Source organism: Microcaecilia unicolor, chromosome 1 (genome assembly GCF_901765095.1).
Source record: "Microcaecilia unicolor chromosome 1, aMicUni1.1, whole genome shotgun sequence".
In the NCBI taxonomy this organism is placed as follows: Eukaryota; Metazoa; Chordata; class Amphibia; order Gymnophiona; family Siphonopidae; genus Microcaecilia; species Microcaecilia unicolor.
In genome coordinates, this window is record NC_044031.1 from 546,934,442 (window position 1) to 546,949,480 (window position 15,039).

Here is a 15,039-nt window from a genome sequence, read left to right on the forward strand (position 1 = left end):
GTTTTACTGTGTCATGGGTTGGTAGTTGGAAAGAAGACCAGATTCTGTTGGTGGCTATTCCTGTATGCATAGGCGTAGTTTGACTGTTTTATTTGGGGGGGCAAGGGATGGGGCGGAGCACATTAGCATATTCATTTGCATATATCCATATGCAAATGAATATGCTAATATGGAGGAAGGAAGGGAAAAAGAGCTGGCTTTTTGGGGGAATAACCATAATGAATATGTATGAGATATCAAGCCAGCTCTTTCTCCCTTCCTTCCTTCCTTCCTCCTTACCCAGCACTCCCTCTTCATCTCCAGTAGTATTTCCCGACCCCCTTTCCCATACCATACCAGTGTTGACCTTAGAAATGCATAGGCTCTATATGTAGATCCTTCAAGAGGTAGTGTGTCGTGATTTAGGCTCTACACCCTTTCTGATGTTTTGGTGCCACCTCAGTAAGGCCAACACACAATCTCTCCACTGCAAAACGCTATACACAAACTTGTACAAAAACACACTCATATTCTTGCTAAACCATAACAGCACTAATTCCAAGGACAGACTCGGCATGCAGCAATACCAGAAAAATTGAAACTTACATGCAAAATATCACAGATACACATTCCCAAAAGCTGACATATTCCAATTAATAAATTCTGAATAAAATACTTTTTTCTACCTTTGTTGTCTCATCATTTAGTTTTTCTATTCGCTTTGGTCCCAGTGTCTTCTGTTTTATGCAGTGCCTTCTTTATGCAGTAGCCCTGTCTCTACCCTTCCTCGAGTTTCAGTATCTGCCCTCAACGTGTCCCTCACCCCAATCTACATCCTGTTATTCCTGTGTTTTTTGTTAATTCTCCCCTCTTCCAGCACCCTCTCTTTCTATTTCCTCCTTTCTATACAGCACCCTCTCTCCCTATTTTCACTCCTTTGACCAGTATATTCTCTTTCTCTCACCCTCTTCTGTCCAGCATATCCTCCTTCCCTTACTTCAATCCAGCATCCCTCCATATCCCCTTCCCTTCCATGTCAGCTTCTCCATTATATCATTATTTCTCCTATGTCCAGCATATCCCCTCTTTGTCCCCATCCCCATACAATGTCTAGCACACCCCCCCATCATTTTCTTACCTCCCCATTTCCAGCATCTCCCCTGTCTTCTTACTCACCCTATGTCCATCATCTTCCAATATCCCTTTTTCCCTCCCAGCATTGTCCCTGTATGCCCTTATTCCCTCTCTGTCCAGCATTGTCCCTTTGTGTCCTTGTCTCTATGCTCCCTCAATGACCACAATCTCGCTTCTCTGTCTCCCTGACACTCTCTTTTCTCTTCCCTTCCTCCTACCATCCATTCTCCCTTCTTCCCTCCTACCAGCTAATCCACATCTAACAATCCCTTCTCCCCCCCAATCCATCACCTCTTCCTCTCTGTTCATCATCCCCCCCCCAAAAAAAATATCCAGCACAGCAGACCTGCACCTCTCTCCCTCCATCCTGTAGATCCTCCTTCTGCCCTCCATTCACCCCTACCCACATGGTTCCATCACCTCGCTCCTCCCAAAGGTGCAGCTGAACAGTACCTCCATTTTTCTCCTTTTCTCGCCCCCCCCCCCCCAATCCCGGTTCCAGCGTCTCTCCTTTTTCCTTCCTCCTGACTCACTTGCATTGATCGCTGCCGGTAGCGGCACTGCAGCCAGCCAGCAATAACAGCAGTCTGCTTCGGACTTCCCTGCTACACGTCCCGCCTCCTCTGGTACAACTTCCTGTTCCGCATAGGCGGGACGTGTGGCAGGGAAGGCCGAGGCAGACTGTTGTAATCGCTGCAGCGCCGCTACCAACAGCCCCTGGTACCGAAGTTGAAGCGGCGAACGGGCGGCCGGCAGTAGTAAAGGCAGCAAGCAGCAGACAGGCTCGACTCCGCTTTCCTGCCCTCTCTGCGTCCCGCCTTCCTCTGATGTCATTTCCTTTCGGGCGGGACGCAGAGAGAGCAGGAAAGCGGAGTCGAGCCTGTCTGCTGCTTGCTGCCTTTACTACTGCCGGCCACCCGTTCGCCGCTGCGGGTTGTCGTCGTTTGGGGGGGGGCAAAGCCCCCCCCCCCCCCCCCCCAGTCTACGCCCATGCCTGTATGTGTGTCTGACTGTTTTTTTTGTAAATAACTTGATGGTTGATTTTTAATTTGAGGACTCCTCTGATTTTAACTATTTTTTGTTCGAAAAAAGTAGCCAGTTGCTCTGCTGTTGGTGGAGACTCTGTGGTTGTACTTATTTCTTTTTTGGTAATAGGCTTTTTATCAGATTGAAAAGTTTACTGGTATTAAGGAAATTACCACTGATTATTTTGTAATAGTATTACGTTTTTGCAATTTTGATCTCATTTTTATATGTTTTGATGGCAGTTTTCTGAGTTAATTTGTTTTCGTTTGATTTGTCTTTAGCCCATTTTCATTCCTTTCCTATAATTCCTAACATTCTATTTACATAGTAACATAGTAGATGACGGCAGAAAAAGACCTGCACGGTCCATCCAGTCTGCCCAACAAGACAACTCATGTGTGCTACTTTTGTGTATACCCTACTTTGATTTGTACCTGTGCTCTTCAGGGCACAGACCGTATAAGTCTGCCCAGCACTAGCCCCACCTCCCAACCACCGGCTCTGGCATAGACCGTATAAGTCTGCCCAGCACTATCCCCGCCTCCCACCACTGGCTCTGGCACAGACCATATAAGTCTGCCCAGCGCTATCCCTGCCTCCCAACCTCCAGTCCCGCCTCCCACCACTGGCTCTGGCACAGACCGTATAAGTCTGCCCCGCACTATCCCCGCCTCCCAACCTCCAGCCCCGCCTCCCACTACCGGCTCTGCTATCCAATCTCGGTTAAGCTCCTGAGGATCTGCTTTCTTAGCTTCCAATGCACACTGAGCAGAGGGTTTCAATGTATCAACAATTACACCTAGATACTTTCCCTGTGTGGTGGTTCGTATTATGGAACCTTGTATCATGTAGCTATAGTTTGGGCTTCTCTTTCCTACATGCATCACTTTGCACTTGCTGACATTAAACGTCATCTGCTAGATACAAATCAAGGTAAGGTATGCACAAAAAGTAGCACATATGAGTTTATCTTGTTGGGCAGACTGGCTGGACCGTGCAGGTCTTTTTCTGCCGTCATCTACTATGTTACTATCCAGCCTTATAATCGAAAGTGATCGCTGGCCATCTTCCGACACAAATCGGGAGATGGCCGGCGATTTCTTAAAAGCGGCGAAATCGGTATAATCAAAAGCGGCATTTTTGACAGCATCGCCGCTTTACCATCGCTTCGCCGGCGAAAGTTCAAGGGGGCGTGTCGGTAGATTAGCGAAGGCGGGACATGGGCGTGGCTACCAGATGGCCGGCTTTCGCCGATAATGGAAAAAAAAAAAAGCGGCGTTAAGCTGTATTTCGCCGGCTTTACTTGGCCCTTGTATTTTCACGACCAAGCCTCAAAAAGGTGTCCCAACTGACCAGATGACCACTGGAGGGAATGGGGTATGACCTCCCCATACTCCCCTTCCATACTAAAAAAATAAAACTAAAAACCTTTTTTGCCAGCCTGTATGCCAGCCTCAAATGCCGTACCCACCTCCATGACAGCAGAATGTGTTGTATCCTCCGACAGCCTTTCCCTGGTTGCGATGTGGCTCTCGGGTGAGCGTGACACCTTTTCTGTTAGGTGCCCTGCAGAGTCACATTAGCAATGCATTGTGGTGGGTGTAGGGTACTGGGCTCTACTCCCAAGGTGCTTTCCCCCCCTGCTAACTGGGTCAGAGTGTGCCCTGTTTTGTTTCCTGTTGTAGTCCATGCGGTAGTGGCCATTTTTGTAAGCCAGTTTTAGTTCCCTTTCCTGTGTTACCCACGTTAGAGAATGTAGTTCTTACCTTGCATGGTGCTGAAAGAGGGCATTGTACACCATTGTGCCAGCTGTGACCTACTGCTAATCTTAGTACCAGGGGACTCTTTGCCAGTGGGGCACAACCTCTGATCTGCAGTTAACTGTGAGTAAACGTGGTTATTTCAAGAAAGGACTTTTTCAGAGAGATTAGTCTTCAGGTGTGAACTGGTGTGCCAAAGTTATACAGCAGCAATAAGTCCTAGAGGCTGTATGCAGGTCCCTGGAGCAGTTTTAGTGGGTGCAGTACATTTGTGGGTAGTGGGTTTGGGGGGCTCAGCTCCCAAAGTAAGGGAGCTATGCACGTGGGAGCTTTTCTGAAGTCCACCGCAGTGACCCCTAGGGTGGCTGGTTGGTGTCCTGGCATGTCAGGGGGGCCAGTGCACTAAAAATGCTGGCTCCTCCCACAGCCAAATGCCTTGAATTTGGCCGGGGTTTGAGATGGCCGACATAACTTTCCATTATCGCTGAAAAACAAACCCGGGCATCTCAAACCCAGCGAACTCCAAGGCATTTGGCCGGGCTAAACCGTATTATCGAAAAAAAAAGATGGCCTGCCATCTTTTTCAATAATACGGTTCCAGCCAGCTGTAGCGCCGCCGCCAACATAGATCGCCGGCAACGTTCGATTATGCCCCTCCACGTTACTATTTGTATTCCCAGTCTTCCAATCTCGTAATGTCCTCTTGCAATTTAACAACTTTGAATAACTTTGTCATCAGCAAATTTTAAGAGGTTCACATGTTTGCTTATTTGTTTGGTGTTAGGTTAGTGAGTTGTTTAAGGTTGTGTTTATTGTGAGATTCTCCTTACTGCTTGTCTATGTAAATACTGAGGAGCTGGATTGGATGCCAAGAGAGATGATTCAGCTCAGTTTTCAGTTCCCTATCTCCACCTGCTGGCTGATGGACACAACAATCCCACAGGTTCTGAAATAGTGGGAAGGACTAATTTCTCCTTTCTGTTTCTCTAAGGAGATTGGAGGGAGCCTGAGCAGTTTCTCAGTTATCTTTGGCAGGGAATGGATTGGGAGTCATCTTCATGGTTATTTTGCACTCTAGAGGTGAAGGTAAGAGTTATAAAAGGTACGGAAAAGGGTGACAAATGATATAAGGAATGGGTCGACTTCCCTGTGAGGAAAGGCTAAAGCAGCTAGGGCTCTTCAGCTTGGAGAAAAGACAGCAGAGGGGAGATATGATAGAGCTCTAAAAAATAATGTGTGGAATGGAATGGGTAGACTTGAATCGCTTGTTTGCTGTTTCCAAAAATACTAGGACTATGGGGCACGCAATGAAGCTACAAAGTTGTAAATTTAAAACTAATTGGAGAAAACATTTCTTCAATCAATGTGTAATTAAATTCTGGAATTTGCTGCCAGAGAATGTGGTAAAAGCAGTTAGCTTAGTGGGTTAAAAAAAAAAAAAGTTTGGATAGCTTGGGACTTGGGGAAAATCCACTGCTTATTTCTAGGATACACAATTTCAATCAGACCACATATGTTTATTGTAATATAAAATTAATGGGCTGATAGAGGCGTCTCATATGTAGGTGAAAGCTTATAAATATCTGCTTCCTGAAAGGCTAACAAGCCAATGAAAGATTATAATCATCGATCACCTCCAGCCAACCAATCAGTGCCAAGCATTACTAGTCTTTAGCAATCTGAGTATCGGAAAAACTTTTAACCGATTTATTTAATCCTTATAGCATCGATACTCAAATATATATAAATGTATAGAGGCACTGTTGGTTACAAAATAAACATTATCGTGAAATTGACGTATAATGCACTATGTTAACTTATCTTTGATGGTTCTAAACAATGAAGGCCATCAAACAGGGCCTGAACTCATCCAATTGTATCATCAAACTGAGACCTCCGGTAACGTTATTAGCAGCATAAACGTTAGGATAAGCAGCATAAATGTGTTGTACTGTTTTTGGATCTTGCCAGGTACTTGTAACCAGATTGGCTGCTGTTGGAAACAGGATGCTGGACTTGATGGACCTTTGGTCTGTCCCAGTATGACAACACTTATGTACTTAGGAGGAGAGTTGTGGTTTGTGGCAGCCAAAGTGGTGACAGTGGTCCTGGTGGAGAACCAATTGGCCCAGGTCTAGACCAACAGTTTTGACCTCTAGGTTTGGAGAAGTTAGTCCAGGCAAGACAATCCTATTTGCTGATGGGAACAAAGCTGAGGGAAACTAATAGCCCTAAGATGCTCTCATAACAGATTTGATCTGGGATGGAGTTCCCCTGCAGAATCTGGCAGAAGCACATATGACTGACACCATTGTTGGTCAGAAAATTCTCAACCCTGACCTCTTTTGGGATCCTGAAGTGTGAGGACTGAAAGAAGTGATTGTGGCTCTACTTTGGAGTCAAGTAGGGCACCTCTGAGTGGACTTTCATATCTCATATCGGCTCAGCAAAACTCCATGACAAGCAAGTTCTTTGGTCAAAGAAAATCAAGAACCAGGGGGTGGATAACCTGGTAGAGAGCCAGGACTGACATCCCATCTCCTGTGCATGTTCCTGCTGAGAGCTTGGATATTCCTAATCTGTTTTCTGGAGGGGCCAATCAGAAGTAGTGCTTCACCTTTTTCCCCAGTCAGATGATTCCTTCTTGGAAAAGCCTTCTTTCCGTTCTGTTTGATATTCTTGGACTTTGGGAGAATAGGGCAACATAGCATAGATACTTAGGTGATACAACCTTGCGTGATATGAAAAGCAGACTTTTATGTTAGATTTTGCAGCCTCTGAGAGTTCAGATTTGAGGGGGACTCTATTCTCATTGAGTGATTGATTATATTTCTTTAGCTTTTTTTCTCCACAAGAGATTGGGGTGAAGATAAGCTCACAACTCAGAGGATAGATATGGGTTCTGAGACACAGGCACATAAGCTCCTTCACTACTCGTTTTGATGGGATACTCTTCTCCAAGGAGTTAAGCATGCAGGACTGCTATTTGGAACCTGGATTTAGTCCTAAGGCTTCAGTTTTCCCTTCTTCTCAAGCTTCACAGGGTAGTACCTCTTAGGTATAGGGGCAGTGGTTGATCTGCTTGGGTAATATCAAAGGAAAAGGTGTCTCTGTATCTTAATACTCTCTCTCCCTTCTGAGAGTAATGTTTTATTCTGGCAGAAATAGGCTTTTGCTGCTGCTGATAAATATTTCAAAGATGACTGGCAACTGACTTTAAGTTCCTAGGCATATTGATGTGTCCTAATAAGGCACAGTGATCTTTAAACCATCGATTCTAGGAGGAGTGAATGAGTTGATCACCTCAGATAATGCAAACAAGAGATGGCAAGCTCCAGAAAGCCAGCTAGTCTACTTAGAGCAAAAGAGTTCTCTTAGGCAGTCATTCTGTCTTCCAGATGATAATGGTAAGATGGTGCCTTTGGTTCCATTGCACCCTGTCTTTAAGTGCCTCAGTGTGGGTATGCAAGTCTGGAGGTTAGATACCTTAGGTGTAGGAGTTCTGAGAGCTATTGTGGCTTCCTCTCTGTCTGGTCTGGATAGAGCTTGGCTACATTCCGCTCATCTGGACTGGTCTGGCATGGATGATGAGAGAGGGAAAATTTGGATTTACTTGCTAATTTCCTTTTCCTTGAGTCCTGTGAGACCAGTCCAGAACCCACCCATAGATACCATGGCAGTCAAGGGTTCTTGATTTAACAGATTCAGAAAGTTAAGTGTATTGTACCCACTGTGAAGGTGGTAGTTCCCTTGGTGTGTGGAATTCTCATTCCTGGGTTAGTGGCCATGAAATCATGATTTTGACTGCATCAAGTTTGGCTTTGGGGATGAATTTGAAACCTAAAAGGTAAGAATTGCCTTCAGTTGTCTTAACTTTGATGTAGGATACTTAGGAGCTGAAGACCAGCACTAGCCCACTATAAAGGAAATGACGTTACCTCTGTGCTGGTTTTCTCTGACTCCATTTGCTGGCAAGAGAACATAACCCACTTGTCCTGGACTGGTCTGGTAAGACTCAAGGAATGGAAATTAGCAGATAAGTCCAAATTTCCCCATGAGCCAGCTCAAGCACTCTGCTCCATTTGACAGAGCTTATTGGACTTGGCTTTCCTCGCTATAATTCAGTTGATGTTAACTTAGGTTAAGGCCTTTAGTTAGTAGAGGCTCATTTGTGGAATCAACTTGCACTGTAATTTAGAAAAAAAATGAATTTACATTTTAGGATGACTGAAGTCTGTGTTCTTTCAACAGATCTTTGAGAAGTAGATCTTTTAGGGATTTTGACTTTGGCTGTGCTGTTTTATTTAAGTGTGTTTACTCTCTTATTGTAATCTATTGTGTTGCTTTTCAAAAAGTGAAATGTTAATAAATTAAATAAGTGACTTCCTATCGTTTGCAGTGTTTATATAGGTAGTGGGAAGACAGCATGTTATTCCTGTAAGCTTAGGCTATGTTTTTATGTATCATATGTTTTAAATATGAAAAAAAAGTTGTTGTATAAATCTTGTTGTTGTGGAAACACAGGTGGATAAAGTTGCCCATTTGAAGAAAGAACAGTCCAAAAACAAATGTCGCAAAGCTCGAAGGCGTCATATTAACTTACAGTTGGAGTTTAACCGCCGGCAAAAGAAGAACATTTGGCTAGAAACCCACATTTGGCATGCAAAGAGATTCCATATGCTGAAGAAATGGGGATACTGCTTGGGAGACAGACCCACGGCAAAGTGTTACAGGGCCTGCTACCGTGCCATGACCAAGTATTGCCTTCTACAGGTAGTGAACTGATTTTAAGATCACTTAAGGTTGCTTTTGTGCTTGCAGGACGAATATTATCAGACTTCAGTCTAAATTCAGAGTGAAAATACTCAAGTAATAAGCATTTTTTGCTAGTAAGGTAATTTTCAAAGCCATTTCCACAGGTAAAATGGTGCTTTATCACAGAAAAAAGCTTTTATAAAATTGCCTGGCGTATATGCAGTAACACTGTTTTGTGCGTTCTTTTACCAGTTATATGTGGAGGCATTTGTTTGGTACTATCTGCACAGATTAGCATACTTTTTTTTTTCCTAAGATAATTTTCATAGTGCTGGTTATGCATGTTGTAATTTTAAGATTACAAAAAAAAAATCCTGCCAAATTCATGGGATGGAACGTACGTGTGAACTTTTTTTTTTTTTTTTACCAGTGTGACCCGTATATAAAATTAGCCTCAAACAACACAAGATGGATGCAACCAACAGATTATTTTAGTAATTTCACAGTTTTTGCAGAAGTAGATTCTCTCCCTTCCTCCCATCCCCACGCTCTCTCTCCCCCCACCGCTTCTTTCTACTCCCTTGAAAATGTTGCTTTGCTCTGGATAAAAATGTTAATTGGGGGTCCCAGTTGACTGGAATTCTGCTGTTATACACAGGTGTTGTGTTTCAGCCGTGGCTGTTCTGCTTGTACCTTGCAGGTCTGGATTTTGCATTTAGTAGGTTTTCCAAACCTGAGCTCTCAATGAGTTACATTTCAAGTGTTGTAGGTATTTCCCTGCCCCAGAGGCCTTACAGACTAAGATTCCTTCTGAAACAGTGGAAGGTGAAGCAACTTGTCCAAAGTTCCAAGGAGCATTAGTGGTAAAAATGAGATTTGAACTGTGGCTTCCCTAGTCTCTTAGGCTACTCCATGTAAGTTGATCTTGGAAGAATAATAATCACCAAAGATGCCATAACCTTTTCTATGGTAGTCTGTTAACTTGTTTCAGGATTTATCTTACTTTTGTTGCCTGGAGTTGATGGGAGAAGAGGAGAAACTCTTGAATGCTTTATCACGGTTGTCCAGTACAGATGCAGGTAATGTACAAACACATGTCGTAGCTAGTAAAATTTTCAGCAGTAAAAATCTTCAGTAAGTTTTGTAAAATCATTTTTTCTACTCAGATTCTAAAGCCCTTGTCTGAAAAGATACTGTTAATAGATTGAACAGTGACTTAGAACATATAAGGAATGTCACAGAGCCCCAGCAGCTGTTCTACATGTTGCCATGGGATGCACTTGGCTTTTACCCTGGTGGCATGAGTGCATTTATATTTATTATATCTCTCTCTTTGAAATATATCTATATCTATATAGATAGATATAGATATATCAGTCTCATTGTGTGGGTGATATGGGTGTTGGATAACTTTTGTCCTTTAAATAACACACTCTTATCACGTCTTGCTTGGACTACTGCAACTTGCTTCTCACAGGCCTCCCATTAAGCCTTCTCTCTCCCCTTTAATCTGTTCAAAATTCTGCTGTACAACTTATATTCAGCCAGTGTCGCTATGCTCATATTAGCCCTCTCCTCAAGCCACTTCATTGGCTCTCTATCCATGCTAAGCAACTTCCTGTGTCATACGAGGCTAACGCAAATTCATGGATGACTGGGAAAATTTGGAAGTAGTGGCTAAAGAATTTAGACACTAGAATGTGGGCACAAAAGCGTCAGATTTTGTTGCTTTGTGATAATTGTGCTGCACACAGTGATGATGTCAGGCTGTCTAACATCAAGGTGGTCTTCCTGCTACCAAACACTACCTCTTTGATTCAACCTATGGATCAGGGCATAATAGCCAATTTCAAACAACATTATCGGGCTCTTGTGCTACATCGTCTGATGAGTGTTATGGATGACCAGACTGGGAAGGATAAGCGTGCTGTTGAACTGGCTCGTAATACATCACTACATATGCAGAAAGAAGCCTGGAATCATGTTACACAGGCAACCATTGTGAACCACTACAAGCGGGCAAGCTTTGTTAGGGATGTGGAGAGGGACGAAACAGATGCAGCTGAACTGCAAACGCGTCAGATGAACAGGCTATTGACATCCCAGCCGGTGTTACTGAAGAGGAGTTTCATCATTACGTAGCTGTTCATTACGATCTACAAACAGCTGACGACAGCACTGATGTCCAGATATGCGCCTACACGCAGGCAACGACTGATGATGAAACAGATGATGACATGAGCAGCGAGGCACATGCTGACATAGTAACATAGTAGATGACGGCAGAAAAAGACCTGCACGGTCCGTCCAGTCTGCCCAACAAGATAAACTCATATGTGCTAGTTTTTGTGTATACCTTACCTTGATTTGTACCTGTCTTTTTCAGGGCACAGACTGTATAAGTCCGCCCAGTACTATCCCCGCCTCCCACCACCAGCTCTGGCACAGACCGTATAAGTCTGCCCAGCACTAGCCCCGCCTCCCAACCACCAGCTCTGCCACCCATTCTAGGCTAAGCTCCTGAGGATCCCTTCCTTCTGAACAGGATTCCTTTATGTTTATCCCATGCATGTTTGAATTCCGTTACCGTTTTCATCTCCACCACCTCCCGCGGGAGGGCATTCCAAGCATCCACCACCCTCTCCGTGAAAAAATACTTCCTGACATTTTTCTTGAGTCTGCCCCCCCTTCAATCTCATATCATGCCCTCTCGTTTTACCGCCTTCCCATCTCCGGAAAAGGTTCGTTTGCGGATTAATACCTTTCAAATATTTGAACGTCTGTATCATATTTTCTCCGAGGACAAGCAGGCTGCTTGTTCTCACGACTGGGTAACGTCCGCGGCAGCCCCCACCAACCGGAAGAAGCTTCGCGGGCGGTCCGCACGCAGGGCACGCCCACCGCGCATGCGCGGCCGTCTTCCCACCCGTGCGTGACCGTTCCCGCCAGTCCTTCCTTTTCCGCGCCTGGAGAGAGTCGTGCGATTGCCGCTCTCTCTGAGCCAGCCCCGGAAAACCGTCGCGTTCTTCGCGAATTTGTTTATTTTTTTGTTTCTTATCGCGCGCTTCAGTTTTTCTTTTTCAAAAAAAAAAAAAAAGAGAGCACACGCTTTATTTTCCCTCGTCTTCTAGCGAGGGCGTTGCGGCCTTGTGGCCGCGCGGCCGATTATTTTTCGAGGTGTGATTTACCGCCACCATCGACGACTTTAACTTCGCCGACGCGATTTTTCCGTCGATGTCCTCGAAGGTCCCGAGTGGATTTAAGAAGTGTGGTCGGTGCGGCCGGCCGATCTCGCAGACCGACACCCACGCTTGGTGCCTCCAGTGCCTCGGGGCGGAGCACAATATCAAGTCGTGTTCTTTGTGTCTTGGTCTCCGGAAACGGACTCAGGTTGCGAGGCAAGTTCTGCGGGACCGTCTTTTTGGAACTTGCGCCGGCCCCTCGACGTCGACCTCGACGGCATCGGTATCGACGGCCGGTTCTTCGGTACCGGTATCGAGGCCCGAGAAATCGGCACCGATGGCATCGACCCCAGGAGAACAGGTCCCGTTGGCCCGCCGGTCCTCCGGTGAGGGTAGGGGTGAGAGGCCGCGTGGGCAATCGGTCCCGGTCACTCCCTCGGCCCATGGCCCTCGGGACCGAACCCTGTCTGACCCGGTTCCTCGAGACCGAGGGGGATCGACCTCCTCCTCCTCCTCCGTTCCACCTGGCACCGATGACGGGCACCGCAAGAAATCCAAAAAGCACCGTCATCGGTCGCCTTCGAGGCCGGCGATCGGTACCGGCGAGGAGTCGACGCCGAAGCGTCCGCGTCGAGAGGAGAGATCCCCTTCGGTAGTGGAGGTACCGACGCGTCAGGGTCCCAGCACTTCGGTGCAGTCTCCTGGACCCGAGCAGCTTCTGGCACCGACGCCTCTACCGGCACCCCCGCCTTTCCCGGCAGCGGGCCTGGACGAGTGCCTCCGAGCCATCCTTCCAGGGATCCTGGAAGGGCTGATGCGCCAGGCTGTGCCGGCGCCGGGGGTGCTTGCGCCGTTGACTGTGGCGCCGGCGAGCTCTAGCCCGGTGCCGAGGCCGTCGACACCGCCGCCGCTTGCGGCGCCGGTCTCGACCGCCACGCAGGTGGAGTCCCCGTCGACGTCGATGAGTCCGGCGCGGGAGTCCACCGCTCGACGACACCGAGGCCTCGGTGCCTCGACGTCAAGCCGGGCCCGGTTGAGGACTCAGCTGCATGAGCTTATGTCCGATTCCGAGGAAGAGGCCTCGTGGGGGGAAGAGGAGGACCCCAGATATTTCTCCTCAGAGGAGTCTGCGGGTCTTCCCTCGGACCCCACGCCTTCACCAGAGAGGAAGCTCTCGCCTCCTGAGAGCCTCTCCTTCGCCTCCTTTGTACGGGATATGTCTATTTGCATTCCCTTCCCCGTGGTCTCTGTGGATGAGCCGAGGGCTGAGATGCTCGAGGTCCTCGACTATCCATCACCACCTAGAGAGTCCTCCACGGTGCCGTTGCACAATGTCCTCAAAGAGACACTGCTTCGGAACTGGATGAGACCACTATCTAATCCCATCATTCCCAAGAAAGCAGAGTCCCAGTACAGAATCCACTCGGACCCAGAGTTAATGCGGCCCCAATTGCCCCATGACTCGGCGGTTGTGGATTCTGCTCTCAAGAGGGCACGGAATTCGAGGGATACCGCCTCGGCGCCCCCGGGGCGGGAGTCTCGCACTCTGGACTCGTTTGGGAGGAAGGCCTACCAATCCTCCATGCTCGTGACCCGCATCCAGTCGTACCAGCTCTATACGAGCATCCACATGCGGAGCAATGTGAAGCAACTGGCGGACCTGGTCGATAAGCTCCCGCCGGAGCAGTCCAGGCCTTATCAGGAGGTGGTCAGGCAGCTGAAGGCGTGCAGAAAGTTCCTGTCCAGGGGTATCTATGACACCTGTGACGTGGCATCTCGAGCTGCGGCCCAAGGTATAGTGATGCGCAGGCACTCATGGCTGCGTGCCTCTGACCTGGACAACCGCACCCAGCAGAGACTGGCCGACGTCCCTTGCCGAGGGGATAATATTTTTGGTGAGAAGGTCGAGCAGCTGGTGGACCAACTGCATCAGCGGGAAACCGCCCTCGACAAGCTCTCCCACCGGGCGCCTTCAGCATCCACCTCAGCAGGTGGACGATTTTCCCGGGCCCGGCAGGCTGTGCCCTATTCTTTTGCAAAGCGTAGGTACACCTAGCCGGCCCGAAGGCCTCGTGAGGCACAGGGAGAGCCCCAGCGCGCTCGTTCTCGTCAACAGCGTGCGCCTAAGCAGCCCCCTGCGCCTCCACAGCAAAAGCCGGGGACGGGCTTTTGACTGGATCCACGGGAACATAGCCGCCCTCAAAGTGTCCGTACCGGACGATCTGCCGGTCGGAGGGAGATTAAAATTTTTTCACCAAAGGTGGCCTCTCATAACCTCCGACCAGTGGGTTCTCCAAATAGTGCGGTGCGGATACGCCCTGAATTTGGCCTCCCTGCCACCAAATTGTCCTCCGGGAGCTCAATCCTTCAGCTCCCATCACAAGCAGGTACTTGCAGAGGAACTCTCCGCCCTTCTCAGCGCCAATGCGGTCGAGCCCGTACCACCCGGGCAAGAAGGGCAGGGATTCTATTCCAGGTACTTCCTTGTGGAAAAGAAAACAGGGGGGATGCGTCCCATCCTAGACCTGAGAGGCCTGAACAAATTCCTGGTCAAAGAAAAGTTCAGGATGCTTTCCTTGGGCACCCTTCTGCCAATGATTCAGAAAAACGATTGGCTATGTTCCCTGGATTTAAAGGATGCATACACTCACATCCCGATACTGCCAGCTCACAGACAGTATCTCAGATTCCGCCTGGGCGCACGGCACTTTCAGTATTGTGTGCTGCCCTTTGGGCTCGCCTCTGCCCCACGAGTGTTTACAAAGTGCCTCGTGGTGGTAGCGGCGTATCTACGCAAGCTGGGAGTGCACGTGTTCCCATACCTCGACGATTGGCTGGTCAAGAGCACCTCGGAGGCGGGAGCCCTCCGGTCTATGCAGTGCACTATTCAACTTCTGGAGCTGCTGGGGTTTGTGATAAATTACCCAAAGACCCATCTCCAGCCAACACAGTCTCTGGAATTCATAGGAGCTCTGCTGAATACCCAGACGGCTCGGGCCTTCCTTCCCGAAGCGAGGGCCAACAACCTCCTGTCCCTGGCTTCGCAGACCAGAGCGTCTCAGCAGGTCACAGCTCGGCAGATGTTGAGACTTCTGGGTCATATGGCCTCCACAGTTCATGTGACTCCCATGGCTCGTCTTCACATGAGATCGGCTCAATGGACCCTAGCTTCCCAGTGGTTTCAGGCCACCGGGAATCTAGAA

The 15,039-nt window shown here is 47.9% G+C and overlaps 1 protein-coding gene across 1 annotated transcript in view; it reads left to right on the forward strand.

The window, feature by feature from the left end:
* Nucleotides 1–15,039, forward strand: part of LOC115459936 (ribonucleases P/MRP protein subunit POP1-like) — a 77,217-nt gene that overhangs the window by 33,102 nt on the left and 29,076 nt on the right. Inside the window, exons 5-6 of the mRNA XM_030189789.1 lie at nt 8,424–8,672; nt 9,646–9,733. Coding sequence (XP_030045649.1) covers nt 8,424–8,672; nt 9,646–9,733 — 337 coding nt within the window. The remainder of the gene's footprint in view (nt 1–8,423; nt 8,673–9,645; nt 9,734–15,039) is intronic.